This window comes from Rhododendron vialii, chromosome 12a, assembly GCF_030253575.1.
Source record: "Rhododendron vialii isolate Sample 1 chromosome 12a, ASM3025357v1".
NCBI classification, from domain to species: domain Eukaryota; kingdom Viridiplantae; phylum Streptophyta; class Magnoliopsida; order Ericales; family Ericaceae; genus Rhododendron; species Rhododendron vialii.
The window spans coordinates 30,035,001-30,058,197 of NC_080568.1; the positions used below are offsets into that span (position 1 = coordinate 30,035,001).

General features: G+C 38.2%; 3 protein-coding genes across 4 annotated transcripts in view; 1 reads left to right on the plus strand and 2 right to left on the minus strand.

Moving 5' to 3' along the window:
• Positions 1 to 4,109, minus strand: part of LOC131311328 (elongator complex protein 3) — a 5,920-nt gene extending 1,811 nt beyond the window's left edge. The window contains exons 1-7 of one of the 2 annotated variants that reach the window (XM_058338733.1): positions 3,559 to 4,109; positions 2,167 to 2,236; positions 1,895 to 2,067; positions 1,180 to 1,354; positions 625 to 791; positions 194 to 413; positions 1 to 102 (exon numbers count right to left, since the gene is read on the minus strand). The exon at positions 1 to 102 is cut by the window's left edge and continues 3 nt beyond it. In XM_058338733.1, coding sequence (XP_058194716.1) covers positions 1 to 102; positions 194 to 413; positions 625 to 791; positions 1,180 to 1,354; positions 1,895 to 2,067; positions 2,167 to 2,236; positions 3,559 to 4,028 — 1,377 coding nt within the window. In that variant the 5' untranslated portion in view covers positions 4,029 to 4,109. The remainder of the gene's footprint in view (positions 103 to 193; positions 414 to 624; positions 792 to 1,179; positions 1,355 to 1,894; positions 2,068 to 2,166; positions 2,237 to 3,558) is intronic. The other variant, XM_058338734.1, reaches the window with a different exon arrangement.
• A 7,206-nt stretch (positions 4,110 to 11,315) lies between these two features.
• LOC131311566 (nucleoside diphosphate kinase 2, chloroplastic) lies at positions 11,316 to 15,307 on the minus strand. Its single transcript, XM_058339059.1, has 7 exons — positions 14,942 to 15,307; positions 14,793 to 14,849; positions 14,605 to 14,691; positions 12,931 to 13,011; positions 12,720 to 12,832; positions 12,519 to 12,568; positions 11,316 to 11,611 (listed from the first exon to the last, which is right to left on the minus strand). The coding sequence occupies exons 1-7, from the start codon at positions 15,152 to 15,154 to the stop codon at positions 11,544 to 11,546; spliced, it is 669 nt and encodes a 222-aa protein (XP_058195042.1). The 5' UTR covers positions 15,155 to 15,307; the 3' UTR covers positions 11,316 to 11,543.
• Positions 15,308 to 17,687: 2,380 nt separating this feature from the next.
• On the plus strand, positions 17,688 to 18,900 carry LOC131309657 (GRAS family protein RAD1-like). The gene is given in 8 exon segments (XM_058336259.1): positions 17,688 to 17,873; positions 17,875 to 18,017; positions 18,019 to 18,105; positions 18,254 to 18,359; positions 18,572 to 18,632; positions 18,635 to 18,712; positions 18,715 to 18,752; positions 18,754 to 18,900. Coding segments are annotated over 8 exon segments (846 nt in total).
• Positions 18,901 to 23,197: the final 4,297 nt, after the last annotated feature.

Genomic DNA, 23,197 nt, shown 5'->3' on the forward strand with positions numbered 1-23,197 from the left:
GCGTGTATCTTCATAGGAAAGAAAAGTTTCCCAGCCTTCATTGGCAGAATAATCACGTCGAACAAGTTCAACTTCTTCTGGCTTTATTTGGTGGTGAATGTCCTAAAGACACAACAATTTCACCAAAAACATTCAAACTATTGCAGTCAAATGCAGATAGCACGTCCAGATGAAAACAAACATGTTCACTTACCTGTATTCCAGCTTCACGTGTTCGAACATCTCGGCATTTCAAGCCCAAATCATCCATCCGAGCTAAAGCTAACTCGCGAAGATTTCCTTTCTCAACCCCAGAAGTAACCAGTGGCATCGGAATATCCCTCTGAACTCTATAAACACGTGTCCAAGGGGGTACCATGGCTAGGATCCTAGCTACAATGTCCACAAGTTGCTCAGGTGGGTAGTTTCTATACCTGGACATGAGATTAACTAATGATTCAACTTCTCTCATCTGACCACCATTCAATTGTCAGCACAAGCAATACTTTAAATGATGATCAAGAAGATATTCTTCATCCATAACAATCCAGATCATTCTTCTAGCATGAATCACTTCCCATGACCCCAAAAAGGAAAAATAAACTACTTAGAACCAAAAAAAGAGAGCTAAATTTGAGAACATACCTGCCAGTTTTCCAAAGCTCATAGAGTCCAGTTCCACGAATGACAAGTGTGGGATAGATTTTAAGCCCGTCAGCTCTGAATGAAGGGCTTTCGAAAAATTCCTTAAAACTTTCCATGTCCCTTTCAACTCCAACATTTGGAAGATCGGGCATCATATGAGCAACAACCTATAAGAAATGGCAATCGATCAGTAACATGGAAAGAAAACATGACGGAACAGATGGTTCTACCAAAAGTGCATGATAGGACAGTATATCACCAAGGTCAACAACAATAGTTTTCAAGAGGAAGGATGTTCAGATGCAATTAAGGGAATCAATGGCACAAAATATTGTGTTAGATTAGAGAGAGATAAACAACTACAGTTCATAGTGACAAACAGAGAACATGGCCTAATCTGGAATGTTATCCAAGAAGTCAAATTTCAGGCCAATGATTACAGATCATGTCAATTCAACATCACCATGTCAACGAGGTACATAGACAGCAGATGAGTTATTATGAGGAAACAACCAAGGTGCAACTATAGACGTGTAATTTGAGACAGGAAACAACCTTGAAACCAGCATCCTTTGCCAAGCTAAAGCAATCAGCCACAGCAGCTACTGTGTGGCCCCTATTGGTGTCACGAGCCACGTCCTCATACGTACTTTGAACCCCAATCTCCAACCGTGTACAACCATAAGAAAGCATCTGCCTCAAATGAGGTCCAAGGCAATAATCGGGCCTCCTAGTAGTTTTACAAGAACAAAAGAATTAAGCCAACTGTAAACTAAAATTGTAAAGCTTACAATTTTTGCATCTGAATATTTCACCAATACTAAATGCAACAAGATACTTATAAACTGAAAACTTCCGGAAAATTGTAAAAGGCAGAAAGAATGTTTTTCCCCTCATTTTAAGAAGTACTGCGATTATCTCGTTCTTTCTTCCTAACATTGCCCAAGGCCCCAAGCTAGTCAAGGTTTACAAGTAAATGAATCTAGAACACCCACACCCCTTCATACAGAAGAGAGAGGAGTTCAATGAGAGAGAGAGAGAGAGGAACGACCCAAAAACTCTGCTGTGAAAAGTACTTGTATTAAAACCTTGCAAGTGATTTCATTTGTAATTCATCTATTGTAGAGAACAGTGACACAGAGACAAAGATACATCACATATTTAAATACTCAAACCTTAATTGAGTATAACAACATTTTAAAAGAGAGAGACTTCTTAATGGGATCTCCCAAAGATTACTTAAACTATAATCAATGTTCAGCACACTCACGTTTCAATGGTCATTCCAATACACTTTGTAGCACTGTGCTCAGAGTAGGAAACTGCCTCTTCAACATTAGCAGAAGTGTGCCCCGATAAAGCATCATGAAGATTCCTTATAAAATAGTCACGATAATCTGATGGCAATGACATGAAAGTACCTCCCATCAAGATAAATTCAACCTGCAAAAGAACAGGTTGTGAACCAATATGTTTACAAACATGTCGTCTTAATTTTCTACAACAAAAAGTAAAGAATCAAAATTATGTAAGCCACCAAACCTTATCGACACTGTGACCCAATCGCTTCAGTTGATCTATCCTACTTCTGGCCTGAACATATGGGTTATATCTGAAATCGAGAAGAGGATAGCAGTGATTAACTTATGAAATATTAACTGCAAGATAAAAAGGCTTATAAACATCTTCCCAGAATGATAAATGAGATACATGAATTCAAGTAGATCCCAATATGTGAAACCTAATAGCAAGTGGAATGTTAGTATTTTACAGAAATTTCTAAGAAAACGAAGAGAGCTCTATACGAACATAATTAGAAGAAGAAGAAAGAAAAAAAAACCAAGCTAATAACCCCATTCTAGCAGTCCTCTTCAGAGTGAAGGATCACTCTAATCCAGAATTTCTCCCTCCATTCTTGACACACTAAAGGGTCAAGATCTCATCTTCCAATTGTTGAAAGTATGACAAAATGTTGATTATCATACAAAGATTCACAAAATTGTAACTTGATCCTACAAGTAAGGGCCTTCACATTCCTCAAGAGTCAAAACCTACATTAAAATGTTGGAGGACAAAATGATACACACCCTGCATTCTTATCATCCAACCAGAATCAAGCTGATGAGGTACAGGTGATTCAATATTACACCCTTTATTGGCTTACACTATAATTAATAGTCCCTTCACCATGGCAGTTTATTTGGATTCCTTGCTCTCAAGTAAAACAGGCTTATGGTAACTATTGGTCATGGACGTTACTACTTGTTACACAAAATTACCATAGCCCAGAATTTCTCACCTCACGGAACTCTCGGTTAAGTATTTTTTTCCCCCGCTACTTATTCCACTAATTTTTTTGTCTACACATTCTTGCCTTTAGTCAACTTGTTTCAACTAAACTTGTCCATTTAGTTTACAACAACTTGTCTACTCTTTTTAGTGGAAACACCACAGTGCGCTTCCCTTATGTTATCACAAACTTATGCCTTTAGCCAACTTGTTTCCCCTAAACTAAATGGTTTGGTTTAGTGGAAACTACTGGTCTATGTGTTAAGTGAAAAAAGTTGTCTACCCCTTTCAGGCCCCATTCCGTGCTTATTTTTAATTACTTTTTTTTCTGATTTAAGAAACAGGTCATTCTCTCACAATACATCACATTTGATTTAAAAAATAAGTATTGCTTATTTTAGTTTAACAGAAATACACCCTGCTTCAACACTCTAGTCGCCCCACAGATGATGAACAAACACAACTAAAATTCTATAATTCACTTAATACAAATACAAAACGTCCAATTCAAGAAGCCAAGTGAAGTGATTGCGGAACTACAAACTTTAAAGCGCATAAGTAATCACGCGTACACTTAATTCCACAGTTCACATGGTTTTGCATAAATTCACCATAAAAATTACTATCTAACGAACAAACCCTAACCTGGCACGAATCGCCCGCATGCTGGTGGGCTCGTACCCCGTATACGACTGCGTACTGTACTCAAAATCCGAATCGGGCCCACCGGGACAGTAAACACAGATATTCCCCGTGGTGGCGATGTGCGGGCACCGGTGCGGCTTCGACATGACGGCGACGACGGCGATGCCGGACGCCGTGCGGACGGGCTTGGCCTTGAGCTTGGGGAGGAGCGACTCGCGCTCCGACTCGGGCAGCGCGGCGATCATCTCAACGAGCTTGGGGGCACGGGAGAGGCCGTACTTGCGGCAGGCAGCGGACTTGAGGGCGTTGAGGTTGACGGTGTCGCCTCGACGGGATTGGTCGACCATGTTGTTGACGATCTCGGCTATGGCTTTTACCCTGGCTTCTTCTTCGGTGAGGTTATGGGATACGACGCCGCCGCGGCCTGGGCGGGGAACCTTTCGGGACTCGGCCACCTCCGCCGTCGCCATGGGAGGAGAGAGAAGAGAGAGAGGAAGTTGTTTCGATTCGAGTGAAGTGAAAGGTTCTGTTTTTTCCTTTTTAGTGCGCGCTTCTGCGCTGGCACCTCATTTTTGGCATATTGCAGTAATTTATTAGGCCGTTGATTTTGCCATTTTTTTGTCTTATTAACGCTACTTCTTAGTAAGTATATTTTTGATGTAAAATTATACTTATAAGAAAATGGTGTTAACTAAAAAAGAAGTGACAAAATTATTTTTCATTTTTTCCATTTCTAATAGCATTTTCTCTTCTTCTTCTCTTTTTGACAAAAGATAATTTTTGGCATTTTTCTATTCGCCTGTACTCTTTAAGTGGAATTAAGCCTAGTTACCCCAAAAAAAAAAAAAAAACTTTTTTTTTCGTTCTTATCCATTTTTTTTTACATTTGATAGTTTTTATCAAACTTTTGTCAATTATTGTAACGCCCCGAGCAGACCACTGGCCCAGTTGTAGACTTCCGATGTGGGACGGGGTGTTACAATCTCCCCAACTTTATAGCCTCGCGCCCTCGCGAGATGTTGAGCACTATAATCCAACAACCAAATCAAACCAAACTCCATGGGCCCACACGGTCGTGTACATGGATGGTTTTGATACCACCTGTAACGCCTCGAGCAGACCACTGGCCCAGTACTCTGATTTTGATTCACAGGCCACACCACATGACCCAAAAGCTTAAGCACAAGGTATTAGTAGTAGCCCACAAGGTTTGTTATATGCCCAAGATCATCCATGTAGACTTCCGATGTGGGACGGGGTGTTACAATTATTAATTCGTTTCAGCGAGATAAATTGACAGAACGAATCAATAATCCATAAAAATTTAACGGAATTAGACTAAAATTTAAATGAGGACAAAAACTTTGGTCATGACTCAACTACATGCAGTTCTTAAAACTTTGTAGTTCCTCCTCTGAGCAGAGCATTATAGTTATTGTTTTCATTTTCTTCTTTTGTTACGTATATTTCGGAAAGGAAACAATGAAAAATTGAAACGCTCGTTGCTTCCATATAGCGGAAACTGTTTTTGAAAATTTGATAACATATTTTCTTTGTTTCCTGAAAAGTGTGTAGTTTTCAAAAGGTTTTTCCAAATACAGTTTTCAGAAACTGCTAGCCAAATCTGTTTTCATTCCACAGTCAGGTCCTGGCCTACTGTTTTTTTATTCAAGTTGAAAAACTTTTCTACCTGAAGAGCAACAGAACCAATGTGGAGGTGCGGATGGTGAACCTGCATTTGTACAATTGTACATGTCCCTCAATGGCTCTGTGTTCAATATATTGGACCTAACCCACGTATCTGAGTTCAGAGCAGATGCCAATCCATCTTCGGCTGGTGGAAAGAAACATAATACACTGGTGCTTACCGGGTGTTACGAATACTTGGAATGACTTGTTTATAGCTCATCTAAGCAACATCAAGGAGCAGAGCGGAGCTGAGAGGTAACCATTCCATTCTTACCGCAAGGGTTCATTTGTTGTTGGGAAAACTGTATATTTTAAGCAGTCATTGTGTCGTTTGAACCGATAATGGTTGCAGTAGGTTTTAGTTATGGCTGAGGTCGACTCATGAGGTTATGTACGAGCTGACAATCGGCTTCACGAACAGTGCGTAGAAATAACGAATGATTGAATCTAAGAACAGATGAATCTTCACTAATTTGTCAGGGCATTTCAAGGTTTGCATGGTAATAAGCTTTACAGATCTTGTAAGTGGGAAGGGAGAAACAATTTGGAGCTCTAAGTCCTAGTGGCTAAATGTATATTGGACTTGGATGGGATGATCACTAAATGTTCTAGGTATATTGCATGGGATGGCTTCAGCTTAATATATATTGCTTCAAAGTCCAAATTAACGGGCATGAAATTCGTGCTTTGCACGAAGCCGTTTATCTAGTGCTATTAAAAAAATATCGTTACTTCTTAGTGATTCTATTTGCATCCTTGAAAATTCTCTGCAGCTTTATATTTGTCTTTGTATCCAAAATCACTTGTAAGAATGAAAAATTATCTCAAACAATTTTTGGGTGTAATGTTCAATTTGATTGAAGCATTCAGCCTATTGTCAAATTTTTCTTGCTTTTTATATCTTGCAAAAGATTGGTAGATGCCAGGACGAGAACGATTGATCGGTGTGTAATATGGAATTTGATGGGTAAGTTTTGAGGAATTTTTTTTTACAAATAAGTTGAAAACTAAGTGCTGATTGGATTAACATAAATATTTTTAAGTAGGTGTGCAAAATAAATGGGCTAGAGAGAAATATTATAGGCTCAAATGGAATAAATCATTCTCTTTTCACATAGTAGAAAGAAATTTACGAAGGCTGATTTATTTCACATGAATATCTTTTCTATACTCCATTGTTGCCGTCATGCTTAATTCAATGTTCAAACGACAACAACGGAATATAAATTAAAAATCCTTTCAAAATTAAAGAATAGTTAAAATTAGTTTTCTTGTTTTTTTCATACTTAATTCACTAGATAAAAACGAAAAATAAATTTATACTTTCATTGAAAGTTCAGAGGAAAAAATTAAGTCCAAAAAATTATTACAGTATATTGTTGATTTTTTTTTTTCTCGGAAGTATATTGTTGAATTTGCTTGTGTCTCTTTATCATTAAATTGTTATTATTCAAAAGGTATTAGCAATACCTTTAACATAAGATCCATATTCAACATATTTACTCCCTCCGTCCCAAATTATTTAGCTTGTTTCCTTTTTCGAACATCTCAAAAAATTGTCTACATCTTTTAATTTATAAATATTTTTTATATTAAATATGAATTTTTTTGATAGATCTCAATTAATTTTGTTAAATAAAGATTTTGAAATCATAAAAAATTTATACTGTTAAATATCAACAAATTTCGGAAAGGTCCCAAAAAGGAAACATGCACAATAATTTGGGATGGAGGTAGTAGTAAAATTTGAAAAATTAATTTTGAAAGAAAAGTGTTTGTTTTTTGTGTTATGGAGTAAGTGTAACTTTTTTAGAAACTAGAGTTACCCCGTGCCTACGGCACTACGCATCTCGGTTGGAAGGGCATGGCAGTTGTGTGATTTAGGTGAAAACCATGTGCACTTAACTGGGAAGTGAGAAAATGCACTACAGCCATTGGATCAAATGAATCTAGGCCGTTCCAACAACTTGTTCCCACACACTTCTGTTTTATAATAGAGATAGATTACTAAATTTGAGTTGACTTAAATATATAGTAGCATCTTTTCAAACCAAATTTTCTTATTATTTCGATACTTTTAAATGGATAAATGGAGATAAAATACACTATTTCTTATTATTTCGATACTCTTAAATGGATAAGTGGAGATAAAATACACTATTCTAAAAGGACTCTATTGTAGCTTGTAAAACAAAAGCTTTACAAGAGCTATTCCAAAGGGTAATGTTGGCAGCCAAAATGAGCTATTCTAAAGGGTAATGTTGGCAGCCAAGATGATGCAATTAATGATACTAACAGAATCTAGGAAAGTGCTTCCAATTATCCAAAATTTTAATGCGTAGAAATTCGTCCTGGAGTATTAATTACAACTAAAGAGGTACTCCTAAACATCATTTAACTTCAAATTACATTGTTAATTGCTCCTAATCTATTAGCAGGACCGTAGAATTTTTACCTCAAGTAATGCCATAGAAGGGCTTGTTTGGAAACTCAGAGAGTCCTTCCAATTGTATTTTGTCAATAAATAATTAATTAAGCAATCTATATATAAAATTTTAAAAAAAAAATTTGCTTTAACTCCCCAAGAGCATTTTTCAGCTCGCCTTCGTCCATCTCCTCCATGAGTCCAGGACGAGATCAGGGATTGTAATTAAAACACGTTGATGCAATGGGTCACGGCGAGGGCTTGGAGAGGGGGGTCGATGCGGCGGCGGCGCTCGGCGGAGGAGAAGGCGAACGAGCGCTGGTCGGGGTTAGGGGAAGTGTGTGTGTGGGGAGGGGAGAGGGTGACCGGCGGAGGGAGGGAGCGGAGGGAAAATGGTACAGATTATAAAAGAAGGGGAAGTTAACGCACCATAGCAGTAATTGTTTCTCGCCATTGATTTGAGAGAGAGAGAGAGAGAGAAGGAGAAGAACAACATCACATATCGTCACAAAGAGAGGGGGTTCAATGCGGCAGCCAAGGGCGGAACCAAGAATTCATTCTACTCTAGGCTAACCCAAAACCAGTGTTTTCAATTATATAGATCGTATCGGAATACGTATCACATATCTTAAGATTCGTTTGTTGGAAGAGTAGGAATTTCTATTGTTCAATTGAACAAAAATTTTGGAAAAGAGAGAATACTAAAGACAAGAGCGTAGAATTAGACACACTTGAACTCAACTTCTTTTTTTGGTTGATACAAAATAGCTAGAACTCATCCCTATTTATACTATCCCATGAAAGACTTTAGTACAAAGATATTTTCATACACGATAAACTTTGAGGTAATTCTAGACTTACACATGTGACTAATTCTCACAAAAAATTCTAGATATTTCACAAAGATATTCTAGAGTTTCTAAAGCTAGATATTTTAGAGTTTTTAAAAACTAGATATATCTTCTTCAATAATATCTTTTATTTTTGGAATTTGTCGATTGGACTTGTTTGGACTTAACTTTCTTGTGTCAAATACTAAATTTAGTTTATGCTTCAACTTCGTTAATCATAATTGGGAAAATTTCAAAACAACACTTGAACTTTGGACCCGATGTCCCATAAACACCTGAACTTCATTTTATTTCAATTAGGCACCTGTACTTTACAAACCCCCAAATTCAAGCACCTAGCCTCATTTTCCGTCCATTTTGTTACGGCATTTGCTGATGTGGCGACCTTCTCCCGTTAGGAAGCCCATGGGCACATGACCTGGGTTAATTAGGGAAAAGCACATCTGGTTCGGCATCTCTTCTGGACAGTAATGGGGAGAGAAGGAGAGGAGGAGGAGGGACGAAGACCACACCACCACCACCACCACCCAGGGCCGGCCCAATGGGGAGGCCCAAGAGGCCGCCGCCTTGAACCTCCACATTTTGGGCGAAAAATGGGGCACTCATTTCTAGATAAGTACTCCCTCCGTCCCATAATATTTGTCCGGTCCACAAAACAGAGACGTAAAAATAATACTATTTTTGTAAGAAAAGTTGAAAAAAAAATCAACAATTTATTAGATCTCGATGAGTTCTTTTAACTTATGAAAAAAATTTAAATTTTTTCTCGAAAGAAATGCATTATTTTGTAGTCCTCGTTTCGCGGACCGAACAAATATTATGGGACGGAGGGAGTATATATATTTTCTGTGTACAACTATAATACAAACTTCTTTGGTGGTTCAGTGGTAGAGTGTTTGTTTTTCCACATAAGACGTTTGGGTTCAAATCCTGGTAGGGTATTTTTTTGCAAAAAAAAATTCCTTCTATGTAGGGCACTATTCCACCACTTGGCCTAGGGCATCCAAATACCTTGGGCTGGCCCTGCCACCACCACCGAAAGCAACTCAACCTCCACCTCCAGCGACCACCGAGAATGATAACTCGCCGTACACGCGCCAGGATCGAACGGCCCGTGATAACTCTGTGCTACTCCGATCAAGATGGGTCTTGCACCGATCTCTTCGTCTCTTCGTTCCTCCGAGCCGCACAAGACTTAAGGATCCGATTGATTTTACGGAACAAAACCTCAAAAGAATCAAAACCCACCTCTCAATTTCTCACACAATTAGTATGTACGTATGTATGTGTATATGTTTCTCGCTTTAGATCTCTAAATCTCGTATTTTGCTACGTACTGATTCTCTCTTTATCCCAAAGCCACTTCTTGGATAAAGTAATTTCTCACAATTTTGGTGTGATTTGGTGGTTTTGGATTGGGTTTGTTGGGGTTTTGTTGTTAAACCCCAAACCATTTTCGAGTACATCGTCTCCATTTAGGTTGAAGGGCGGGCAAGGGGTGGGGGAAAATGATTATGTGCAACACACATGCTGAGTCATGTGCCTATGGGCCACTTAAGGGGAGAAGGTCGCCACGTCAACGCATTCCGTTACAAAATTGACGGAATATGAGGTCAGGTGCCTCAATTTGGGGCTTTTGTAAAGCACAAATGCCTAATTGAAATAAAGTGAAGTTCAGGTGTTTATGAGACATTGAGTTCAAAGTTCAGGTGTTATTTTGAAAATTTTCCATCATAATTAATAGACAATTAAAAAGTAGATAGGGGTGAGCATAGTCCGTATTTGTTCGATTTTGTAGTAAATCAAGAACCAAATCAATACCTACGGATTATAAATTTTGAGAACCAAATCAGTCCATAAAATTCATAAAACCTAACCAATCCAGACCTTTAAGATACGGATCGATTTCGATTTTGAACCACGGTTTGCTTGAAATTAAAATATCAATTTTATACACGATTTTAGTGAGTACACATCCATATTCATATAGTGTACCAATTTTTCTACCTTCATGGTACGTACCGGTAGCACCGAGTACTATTTCAAGTTTATCGCTACAGTCCCACGTGATGATTTTTTTTTTTTTTTTTTTTGAACCGCCCCATGGGATGAATTGAATGTATAAAAAATGACTCTAGTAGCTTTTTCCCAAAAAGGCTTCTTTCTCAGAGATTTGAAGGCTCTTTCGTTTTCTCACTGGAAGAGAAAGTTGGAGGGTTACGACTGCTCCTGCACATAGCATAGCGGAGAGGGACTACTTTAATGAAGAGCTAAGGCTGTCAATAAAATTGTTATTTTTCCACATTGAATAATTTAGAGTAATGTATACATATAGTCAAAAAGAAAATAAAATTGAAAATAGTTTGATACCAATTGATATTTGAGCCCGAAATAAATTACAGTTCTAACATACCGGATGCGCTCAAAAAATTGTACCAGCTGATATGTGATTCAAATCCCTGCGTAAAACCATATGAATATGTTCCAACTGTTCACAGTGGACAGACTGGGAACGTAGGATTCCAGTGGAAGGCGAGTAAAATTATTTTACTAGCATAGGGGTTCAAAAATATACATTTGCGGGCAGAAAGTCTAACTGCACGTATCTGATGCACAGATCACAGTATGAGGCCCCACTACATGCTTCACACAAACAACTGGATTTTTTCCTCCGAGCCCTTGTCATGGGACCAACTAGCTCGTATGTTTTCATTACAAATGGGAACTCAAAAATGATGGCAATGCTACATGCACATACATGTACCACAGATCAGGACAGATAGGTCCGGAAATGTTCAATGCACCTGAGCTCAATAGAATAATAGGGCCGACATAACTCATCTAACACCCCTATCTGTTCGACAGGGTAGAAAATTTCAGTTGAACACAGTGAGTGCTAAAGTTATCCAACTTGTCAAATGAACTGTCATAACAGTTGAAATCACATTGTATAAATCGATCTTCTACATATGGTTGAAAGAGCTCTGCAAAACTGAATGAAACCATAGAAAGGTCAGGAATCACTCCAACAACCATGCTGCTTGAGCTGGTGTCCACTCACATAATTCACCTTCCTTGAACCAGAGAGCTGCATTAAAGCAGAGGGAAAAAAGGGAGATCAGAATAAGTACACACTTAACAGCAATTTGCTCGGTGGAGTAAGAAACCGTAGTTTATAACAAGAAGGATGAAAGGTAGCAAAGACAGCTGGCAAAACGTCAAATGTAGCGATGGTAGCAAGTGAAAGGTGCCAGTGGCGGTAGAATAGAAGCACTCATCATGCTTATGATAGCACCGGTTCATGAAGCGTAATAAACCAATCCATTTAGCATCGCAAATTTTATAATAATCTCCCAAGATGAAAAAGAACAAATAATCTTTTTCACTCCCAGGCCCCGGCTTATTCAGAATGACAACAATTGAGGGAGCTGGGAAGGGTAAATTAACTTTTGGGCTTGAACCCACCTTATTCAATACCGGTGGTCTATGAAGTTCTCTCTTAATTTGAAACTGAATTTCAATATCATCATCAGTTTCTTGAATGTCAAAGAATATTTTACCAAATTATTTGCAACATGTGGGATTCTTGCCATTAATCACCCCTTTCTATAGTTCATCGATCATGTCATCGAAAAGTATCTATACCCCATTTTCTCTATAGACAGTCAAGTTCATGGATCAAGAGATTGGCAAATGGCCACCTCCTGACTGGAAACATGGCCTAAGGAGCACAATTGGCCAACATTTGTTCTCCGCCCATGATTTTTCCTCACAATTTTTTAAAAATACTTCACATCAAAAGAAAGTAAACAAGGTCTTTTTTAGAACAAAAAACACAGGCCAGAAAAAAGAAGACGAAGTTCATGACAAGTCAATTGCACAAACCAACAATTCTTACATTTACTTCAAGCTCAAACCCAAGAGAGAACCATAAGACCATTCCAGAAGCAAAGGATTTCAAGTAGCAGTCTATTCAAAACAAGAGATTGATTTACCTATTTCACGCTTGCCGTTCTCAGGGCTGTCACTTCCGTGAACCACATTCCTGCAAAAGGAGCTTCATAAGGCCTCCTTTTTTTTACAGTTTTGTTTATCTAAATTTTTTTGATACTTCGTAATTCAATACCTCAATGTCACAACTATAGAAACATTGAAGTATTCAACAACAAAGTTTAGAACTAAAAAAGAGGCCCCACCTTCCTGTTTGAACGGCAAGATCCCCCCTGATTGTGCCTGGTTCAGCTTGAAGAGGATTTGTAGCCCCAATTAGCTTACGAGCTGATGCAACAACACCATCACCCTCCCAAGCCTTATCAAAACAAATTTACCAGATGTTTCAGAATATCATATACCCCTGGAGTATCTAAGATTGATCTATTCACACAAAAGAAAGAGGGAGTATTATACCATACACACCACAGGACCAGAGGTTATGTATCTGATCAGTTTCGGGAAGAATGGCTTGGAGTTCAAATCCTTATAATGCTCCTAGAACCATTAAAAATTGAACAAAAGTAGGATATATTAACTCGAAGATTTAATATCTAATCTTCCAATTACAAGTATCTCTATATGGCTATACTACTACATTATGAAGGCATAGCTCCTTTTATTTTTACCTGTCTCTGGCTTAATAACGCAGTCGGCAATATGAGAGAAATTCTGATCTCATAAAATCCATTAAATGTATAAAACACAGAGCGGCCAAAACCATATGCGTGCAACTAATATGAGACAAACGACACTGTATGCATAAATGCTTATTGCCTATCGTGTATATCCAGTTACAAAAAGCAACTATCAAAAAAAAAAAAGTATCGCAAAGCACAAATGTGGCGTCTGCAGCACTTTTCAAAGTCCTCTCTGAATGTATTAATCCTTCCAAAAAACAAATATGTATGGCGAAATTATTATGAGACAATCACCAACAGTCATGTCACACAAAGCCCATTTCAAGGAAGTTGCCTAAGGTGGCTTCCAATGCCAAATTCCCACTCAGTATAGGTTTAATATATGTGAGGCTTTTGAGTTATCATACTATCATCTAGTTTTAAAATGTGATACCCTCTTGTTTACCATATTGAAAAACACTTTCCTACAGAGAGAGTGTTTAAATTTCCAGAAAAGAGATAAAGGGGGAGAACCGAATATGCAGGTGACTTGGAATGTTTAACACCTTTAGCACCGCCAACGAAAGCATGCTGAAACACTAGTCTACAAGAGCGCAAAACTAAGGGCGCATCACTTGTTGAAACCCGAAAGAAGGAGATGATTCTAGCCGTTGAGGTTTTTATCGAGATGGGTGCCACAATCTTCTTCCCCTTTTGGGCTTTCTTCATTTTGTTTCTGGATTTGCTCTTGTGCTCTTTGTGTTTCACCACTCGAATAGGATTTTTGGTGTTGAGAAATGATCTAGTAGTAGATGACAACCACCCACTGACAAGACTTTTTTTGTTGGTTGCACAGCAAACCCATTGATAAGAAGTTGATGCGATTACTTTCTTCATCATGTTGCTAAGTCAAGTTTTCGTCGAGCGGCTAAACTCCTTCAAAAGGTTCTATCTTTTTTGGTCAACAAGAAAAATAAAAAATTGATGGTTGTTGTGGTGAACAAGCTGAACAGGGTTTCAATCGGTCCTCATCACCCGAAAAGATGAAGATGTTGGTGGCAAGTGGTGGTCACAAAGGACTTTTCACAAACTCCGTTAATGAGAAGTCCTTGCATTCTGGGAAATTTAAAGCAAACAACCCCAAAATGACCAGAATTATAACTTGCTCTACTTAACAGAGTAGTACCACTACCACAGTTCGATAGTATTATGTCTGACCCGAATGAACACCATTGTAAACAAACAACAAAATAAAAATCCTGATATGGGTTCACTTGCTTCATAACAAGAAGTTCAAATACCTTTCAATGCAATACCAATTACATAGTTCCATAACTTTTGGCCATATCCTAATGAACATTCCTATTTACCCCATACAATATAAATGTAATTTAATCAAGAGAGAAAACCCTCACATGGGTTTTCCCTGCCAATGAAAATAAGAACAAAAGCAAGGATTTAGAGCACAGACCTCTGCCAATTCTTGGGGGCATTCGAAGAGCTTCAAACCTGTCAGCTTAAACCCCTTCTTCTCAAACCTAGAAATTATCTCACCAACCTATATGATAACTCAAACCCACAAAAAGAAAAGTTACAAACTTCCAATAAAATCTAAAACATCAGTAAATTACACAATTAAGTTAGCAGATTAAAGCTTACCAGACCACGTTGGACCCCATCGGGCTTAATCATAATGTAAGTCTCCTCCATTTTTTGCTGCAAATCAAGAAAATCAAGATCAGAGTTCAATTGGGTGTTCAACAGAAATTGAAATTGAAAATGAGAGAGAGAGAGAGAGAGAGAGAGACCATGGAAGCAACCAAGTGGGGGAGGAAGATGCGGCGTTTGGTAAGGCTCTTCTGCTTGGGGGCATGAGGACGAGAAGATAAATACGAGAAAAGATTGGACCGGGGCTGGAATGCTGGAGTGTAGGATAAGCTGGTGGTGGGTTTTTCAGGCGCTGAGCGGAAGAAGGAAGATGAAGCACATGGACTTCCTCTGAACAGAGATACAGCGTCCATTCTCTCTCTCTCTCTCTCTCTCTCTCTGAGGAGTGTGTATTCTCTGTAGAACTGATATCGTGATATGGATTCAGTCTCAGATGAATTGGAATTGGAGCAGTCGGTCTAATTTTGTCCGTCTAAAAAGTATTTTTACAAATTTGGACCATCAATGTCGTGTCCAATGGATTAAATTGCTGTTTTCACAAGTTAAAAGAGAGGGTTTCCGTTAAGCTAAAAATATAGACTATTGTCTATAGTACTTTGTAATAAGAGCATCCGCAATGGATTTGTTAACTAGTATGTTAATTGTGTGTGTTAAGATTTAATAAACAAAATTGTATTTTTTGTGCCACAATACTTATGTGTTAGAATATGCTAGATTGTGCTAAATGTAGTAGTGTGTTAGTATGGTTATCAAATTTAGCAAAGAAGTTAACAAACAATAAGTGGGACCTATGCTTATAAATTCAAACTTTAACAATAAAACATAAATGCCCACTCTACTTTCTTTTTTGAAAACTTACCGTTAACTTGATTTACCGTTGCCTTTTTCATTGTTTTTCTATATATGTGTTGAACACCAAAGGTCAGAATAAAGGCAAAAATAGGCAATGAGATTTCATGCTCTGAACATAATTCTTTTAAATGGGAAGTGGAGTGGCAGGAACATGGCCATTGGCCTTTCCTTCATTACAGAAAAATGACGTTGGTGACATATAGTCATTGTAAAAGTTTTTATTATAGCCATTGTTTTGATACATTATTTTAAAGAGTTAACACACTCCTAACTAACCCATTGAGGTACTCATATATATACTAACACACACTTGTAGGACCCATTTTTTATTCTAACACATACTTTAACAAACATTTTGATACACAAATATAACACACCCATTGCAGATGCTCTAAGGCCTGACATCTTTTTAAAAAATAAATAGTCTATTTCATATTTTTAAACTCAAAAATAATATAAATAAAAAATAATTTTTTGATTTTTTTGTACCGATTAAAAGATTTCAATGAGATCTATTAAACAATATCTATATTAGGAAAATTATTTGCGTGAACACATAATTTTTGAGTTTGAAATTACCTTCTTAAAAAATAAATACTTAATTTGCTTTCTAGAACGGGGCCTAAGTTGTTTTCAATAAAATAAAAGGGAGCTGTTACTGGTACAGTAGTACGCACACAGACAGTGCGTACAACGCACTTTTTGGCCCGTCTCGAATCCAACAAAAATAATCGGAGTTGCTCAATTTGTTCAATATATTTTGTTTAAGGTTCCCGTAAAAAATCATCTCCATCCAACGTTGATAAGAGAGTTTACGAAACGTCCAAAATCGCTTCTCTACCGGTCGTCTTTCGTCTTTCTGAAAATAAAAATGATTATGGAAAAAGTTTGTAGAATGAATGTGGAAAAAAGTTTTGATATAATAAAAACAACTTTAATTTGACAATAAATTATAGATGAAAGAGATAGGGAAAATGGAGTCTTAAATTACATTTGGCGCGAGTTTCTTAATTATAAATTTTTTTTATATAACCATGTCAGGGCTAATTTGCACGCTTCTCAATTAATTTCAGACAATGAAATTAATTATCGGGCAAACCTTCGATAACCCCAAAAGTTTGAAATATTTGATTTGAATATGCGACTTAACGGCGAAACAAACCCTAGCCGTTTTTAATGATAAATCATTGCACGAGGTTTTTTTTGGATGTTGATTGAGGTTTTGTTTGGTCAGATGTCAATTTCAAAAGGACGTAATTATAAAAATAGTAGTAAAGTAATGCAATGAGAATAGCTAAAATTCGGGTTAGATTAACATCCACGTAGGGCAATGACAAGAAAAGATGGGTTTTTAGGGATTTTGGGGGTTCTACTTCACTGACATCCCTTGTCATTACAGTTGCTCTCTCTCTCTCTCTCCACCGTAGCACTGCTCTCCCTCTCTCCTCTGAGGTGCCTCCCCTCCACGAAATATAGGTATTGGTAATTCTTTCACTGCTCCATGTTCTTTGATCGATAAATTCGACTGAAGGAATTGTACATTCTATAGTTGAAAAAGGACGGTAGAGTTCAAGTGTGTTAATGATTAGAGAAAAACTTTAGTACGGCGATTTCCGTGAATAGTGTTTACGAAGGTGCATTGTGGCCGTCCGTTTCGGTGTTGGACAGTCCGGATTGAAATGAAACTTTTCCGGACTATCCAATACCGAAACGGACGGCCACAATTGTTCAGCACAGCAAATGACTTATTCACGGCTCATCCGTGAACAAGCAAATCTCCCTTTTTAGAATTTGTGAAGCCGCCACTGTTTCACGAGATTTATAATGCCTCCTATTTTAACCATGTTTAAACCAAACTGATATTCCTATGGTAAGTTGATGAACTCTGGAATATACAGAGATGAGAGACCCTAGTGTGTTTCAAAAAGCGACATTATTGCAAGTCTCATGAACAGCAAGCAAAACAAACAGACTAAACACCCTTCTAAGTTCTAACAGTTCCAGTTCCGTGACCTCATATTAACTTTCAATCAAATGTGCCATGGCGCTGGAGGTGGAGCCAGCTGCCATAATTGGCTCAAGAGGACAGAGAATCCAAAGAAGACGGAGGCGGCGAGGAAAATGAGGCTTTTCCAGCTCCTCATTTCTCGCGCAGAGGCAGTGGCTTGTCTCTACAAGTCGTATGCCTCTGCGTTGCTCTCAGAGCTTTGAGCTAGTGTTTTTACTCTTTGGCTCGTCGTTCCACCATGTGGGCAAGGCTTCCTCCAACATTGTCCGTTACGTTCATCATTGCTCTCAAAGCTGAATATGTCCATAGCCGCTCGGGTGGGTTGGGATTGTTTTACCAACGATGAACATAATGGACAATGTTGGAGGAAGCCTTGCACCTGGTGTAAGAAAATTGTCCTCACATTGGGTACGGTCATTTCTTGGCCAACCCAACATGATTAGAAGAACAATGCTATCGACATATTCAACTTTACATCTACTCTTACATCATCTCTCACAAGTGATGGTGAAACCCGCAACACTACCTAGAGGGTCTTAGTCTCACTATCACTTGTGAAACAAAATGTAATGTAGACACACATTGCAATTGGAAGCCTCCGAGGAAGATAATCCGTGCACGTAGCAGACCTAGGGATGGCCCTAGGTTTACCACAAGGGACCCAGTGACAAAGCCTGATTCACAGCCTGGCCAACCGTGTCAGTCTACCTCCACATTACCTTCTTCTTTTTTTATCATACCTCCACATTACCTTCGAACAACTACGGTTGGGCTTTTCATCGAACGGTTTCAAGGCAGTGGGGATGAGCTCGAGGCTTATGCAAGAAGCCTAGGAATACATTCGGTTGTTTTGGATCATCGAGGCCCGAGGGCAATCTCGAAAACCTAAAGCCTGAGTTCATAAAACGCCACGATGGTTGCAATGAAAGAAAGCCAGAGGGCATTGAACTCTGTTTTGCAAATTATTCACGAGCTTCACCGAAGGCTTTAGTCCTAGTTGAGCAGGATTCAAGCAATAAAGGGCATTTCTTTTTGGGGAGATTTCTGGAGGCCTTGCAATATTTGACTCACTGGACGCAATGCTGCCTAAACATATATGACACCAAGTGCTCGAAAATCGAACAGTTTTTCATTTTTTCCAACTCAATGCGGTCAAGTGACTCCACTTGCCAATGTATAGTTCCGCACATGCTTATGATGGGTAAAGCAAGTCAAGTGGGTGAGCAATTTTGTTTTTGATCGGGTACGTGCTCGTGAGTCGTGAAAATGGAAAGTTTCGTGCACTGATATTGTCAATAGCACTTGTCGACAAATCTAATAAGAGGGAAAAATAAGACATTGAGTTTTGGATACCCCATACACTACCGTTGGGTTTGAATGTTGTGAACATCTCCATTTGCACCTTATTGTTTCCTGTTACTTCTCTTCCCTACAATATTCAACGACAATGTTCATGATATATGGGGTACTTATCCGATACTCTTGGAGTAGAATGCGACATTTTTCACCTAGTTTTCTAACAAATCATGTAGCGACAAATTTAGCGAGTGAGACTTGATAACAAACATACATACGTTAATTAGTTGAGTGGGAGACATTGGTGACTCACATCTTGTGTTGCTGTTTCTCATTAGCCGGCGGGGTGCACCACGAGCGAGCCGATGCCACAACATACCCCATGAATACCTAATAATATTCCATGATTTATGTGCCCACGAATCTCTCGTATGTTTACCCCTGTTTCCTATAGGTTTCTTAAGGCCGAGAAGATACTTGCACACCAACGTAAAAAACTTACTTACACAGGTGGAAAAAAACCTAACAAAAACTTGAGCATATGGTATTTGTTGGAGAACCAGAACTCCTCCTATATTTGTTGGAGAAACAGAACTACCTTAATTGAGACCATGAAATTACAAACAAGCAGGAAAATTCAATAAAGTACTCCTACAGCAAGGGAAGAGGGTGATCAGAAAGATCACTGACGGTAACTAGTGAATGTCAGAGAGAGAGAGAGAGAGAGAGAGAGAGAGAGAGAACAGCACTTTGTTTAGATGAAAGCCTCAACGCTTGCGTTCTACGGGAAACTTTTTTGAATGTTTACCTTCAAAGCAAAGGGCGACAAGTTAAAAACTAAGAAAGATTGGACAATGGGCAAAAGCCCGACCCATCAATATATCGGCGGGTTGATTAAGTTACGCATTGGAATTAGGAGTGAAGGCTATGTAAGCAAGGAGAAGAATGGCAGAAGAAGCACCATCTTCATCAAGATTGAAGGTGCTCCTCTTGAACTTGATTGATTTTCCTTTGTTTAGTTGTATCTGCCTAGCTTGCTGCTGCTCTTGCTTCCTCTTCTTCATGCCTTCTTCTGCCTTAGACACCATTTTCCTTCTCTTTCAACTTCAACAAACTGTGTGAAACAAAACTTGGAGAGAGAGAGAGAGAGAGAGAGAGCGAGAGAGAGAGAGCTAGTGCATATATGGGAAAATCCAATACCTGCACCACATATATTTATAAGCTATTTAGGATTTGTCCAAGAGGCCTTTAGCCCAATGGCATCAGGGATGTACTTAGGTACTAGAAGAAATGAGATCAGGAGTTCAGCTACTCTTTCGATGTATTAATTTAACTATTCTCACAATACTGACTTTGGATGATCAAGAAAAGAAAGAAAAAAAAAAAACCTATGAGTTGTTTTTTTTTTTACAATCCAGAACCATCCCTCCAACTACAAGCTTAGGTCACGTGGCCGCACCATAAAACAAAACCCTCTTTTATAGCTTTTGCTTGCAAAGAGGGTGGCTCAATGAAACAGAACCCCCTTTTACAGCTTTTGCTTGCGAAGAGGCTAATTCAAATGATTTATCTAACCTCCTCACCACTTGAGCTAATCCTTTTGATTTTTTTATGACTGATGACGTCAGTGTTAACTAAAATACAAAAATTATTCTACAGATACAGAACCAGCTTCATGAATGAGGAGATCGCATTTTGTAAAAATCTTTCGATGGACTTTCTTTGATGGAATTGTATGCCTGAGTTATTTAACCATCCTTGATTTAGGAAATACCACTCATATGACACTTAAATTTTTGTATATAATACCAACAACCTTTTCTCAGGATGTATCCTAACCTAATGCTAGGGCTTAGATTATAGTGATGAATAAATTGCTGGCATGTTAGGTAAGGGCAATAAGCTTCTTAGTCTTATGGTGGTTGAGCTGTGGATGATCCTCCTCAGTCTTATATGGTGGTTGACTAATGGATGATTCTCTTTTTAGTCTAAAGGTGGTTGAACAGTTGAGTGGAGGGTGCACGTCTAAGCTCTAAATTCAAGTCCATATGCGTACGATGTGTTGTTCAATCTGGGTTTATAAAAAAAATAAAAAATTATAATCGAATGTATAGGTCAGCTTACACGCATCTCGACTAATTCCAGATAGTTAATGCGAATTGTATGGATTGGCTATTTTGACAGTCACAACTTACAACTTTATTAAATGATTACCCTCTGGCTGGGGGGAAAAAAAACTCACTGGATTCAAATTCAAAAGTGAAGTCCCGTTGGAAAAACTAATAATGATGAGAAACCCTTACCATACATTTGAAACATTTCTCCCTCCAGTCCAAAAAAACAAACAGAGGAAAGAAAAGGACAAATGAAGTTGAAAAGTGAAAGAGGTAAGCTTTATTCTTATTGTTATTTTCACTTTTAGGATCAAGTCTACGGCATGAAAATGGGGAGCCATTGTCAAATTTTGACCCAAAAATGACAAAAGGGTCTCCAATTCTGTGGGTAGCCAAAAAGTTCATCATCTGGCAAAGTCATTTTTTGTTTTTAGAGCCAATTTTGGCAACAAGTTTGGCTTTGCCAAATTTGAATCGCGAGTTTGGTTTTAACAAACCACGTCATCTCTATCAGCCCAATTAATGTTTCTTTCCTCCTCCCTCTCTCCGGGGAAAAAAATCGCAATTGCGCAAAAATAGCATCAAACGGCACAACAATATCGTTGTTTTAAAATTTATTTTTTTGCTTTCTGATATTGTCGCGTGCCAATATTGGCAATAACGATTTTGACGAAGTCATTTTGAAACAAATGGATGGACTTGCTTCTAAATCGATCTACAGAGATCGCAAGTCCTTGAATTTGGAATTATCAGATAGTAATATGAGAAGGTCTTTGATAAGCTGGAAGCTTTGGGAATATGCTCCATTGGATACTCCATTGACGGCCCAATCATTTGTAGTGTCAAATGATTCTCAATTTCGTTAGCTGTCTGTCAAATTTGAAAAAATATAGTAATAGTCGTGCCAAATTTAAAATTGTGTGCACCATCTATGGGCTGAATACCCATATAAATATCGGGGTCCGATCTCTTCTGTCCTGAAAATTCATGTGCCTCTATGCCGAGGGGTTTTCCGGCCGTTGAATGTAAATATGCGATTATTTTTTTATCTTTTCAATCCAACAACAGAAAAACTCCTCGGCACATGGGTTTACGGCACAAAGGATCTTGCCTCTATAAAAAAGATAGAGATGGAAAAGGGATAAACAATAATAACTGACAAATTAGAGGCAGTTGTAGTAAAGCACATGCAAGACAATGATTGTGTGAAATTGGATTCGTATGAGAAAGTTTTTTTTTTTTTTTTAACATTTCATTAGAGATTCTCCTCAACAGAGGCATCACCCAAATATATAGAAGAGAGCAAAGAGGGAGGATAATGGATTACTCACCCAGTTGGGAGGAATATCTCCTCCCAGTCGGGTGAGTAAAAAAATGAAAACTTACAAGAGAGCGTTATATCCTTGGGATCACGAATAACAGTAGCTCGCTTTATTTTTTAGTTGAGTACACATAAATGAATCACTGTTATGTTGTCCCTTTCAACTTATGTATGTGCAAGCCTAGTTGTTCAAATTTGAATTAACTTTTGAAGATTCCCATGATACCCTCTCTCTCTCTTTTAAAATTCACTCTCGTTTAATACCGAAAAAAGTAAAGGGTATTGTTGAAAAGGCGGAACATTCAAAGTACGTAGTAATTATTTTGTCACTTTTAATAAGTTAAATTTTAAAGCTGAACATGCAAATATAATTTGGGACAGAGGGAGTAGAATAAAAGTGTCTGGTTGCATGTAGTGTGATGTCTTTTCCATCGAAAATCAGAATTACTTTTGCCCTCATACAAGGCTTAAACTGCAAAATCTCTCAACTCAAACAGAGAGATTAGGGGGGGCTTCCCTGTCTGGTTGCATCAAAGCTCGACACGACTTGATTACAATCCTAGTCATGTGTGGGAAGCATGGAGATTTTGTTAAATCTAAAAACATCCAGGGTCAAATTTGTTGCAACTCCCACGTGTTTGTTGTCTTTGAAAAGGACAATACGTATAAATGGAGTAAAAGGACGTGAGCCCATTGTTTCTAACTTGAGGGGACCATACCCTTAGAAAATGGGGTGTTGGCCTTTGTAGGAACTAGGAACTAGTACTGGAGTAGTTGGCTTGACATAATAAATGTTGTGTTTGAA

Coding starts and splice junctions, on each gene's coding strand:
- LOC131311566 (XM_058339059.1), bottom strand. CDS start 15,154: ATGGACGCTGTATCTCTGTTCAGAGGAAGTCCATGTGCTTCATCTTCC. Junction 13,012..14,604: donor GCCCCCAAGAATTGGCAGAG/GTCTGTGCTCTA, acceptor TAATGGTTCTAG/GAGCATTATAAGGATTTGAA. Junction 12,833..12,930: donor CTGGTCCTGTGGTGTGTATG/GTATAATACTCC, acceptor TGTTTTGATAAG/GCTTGGGAGGGTGATGGTGT.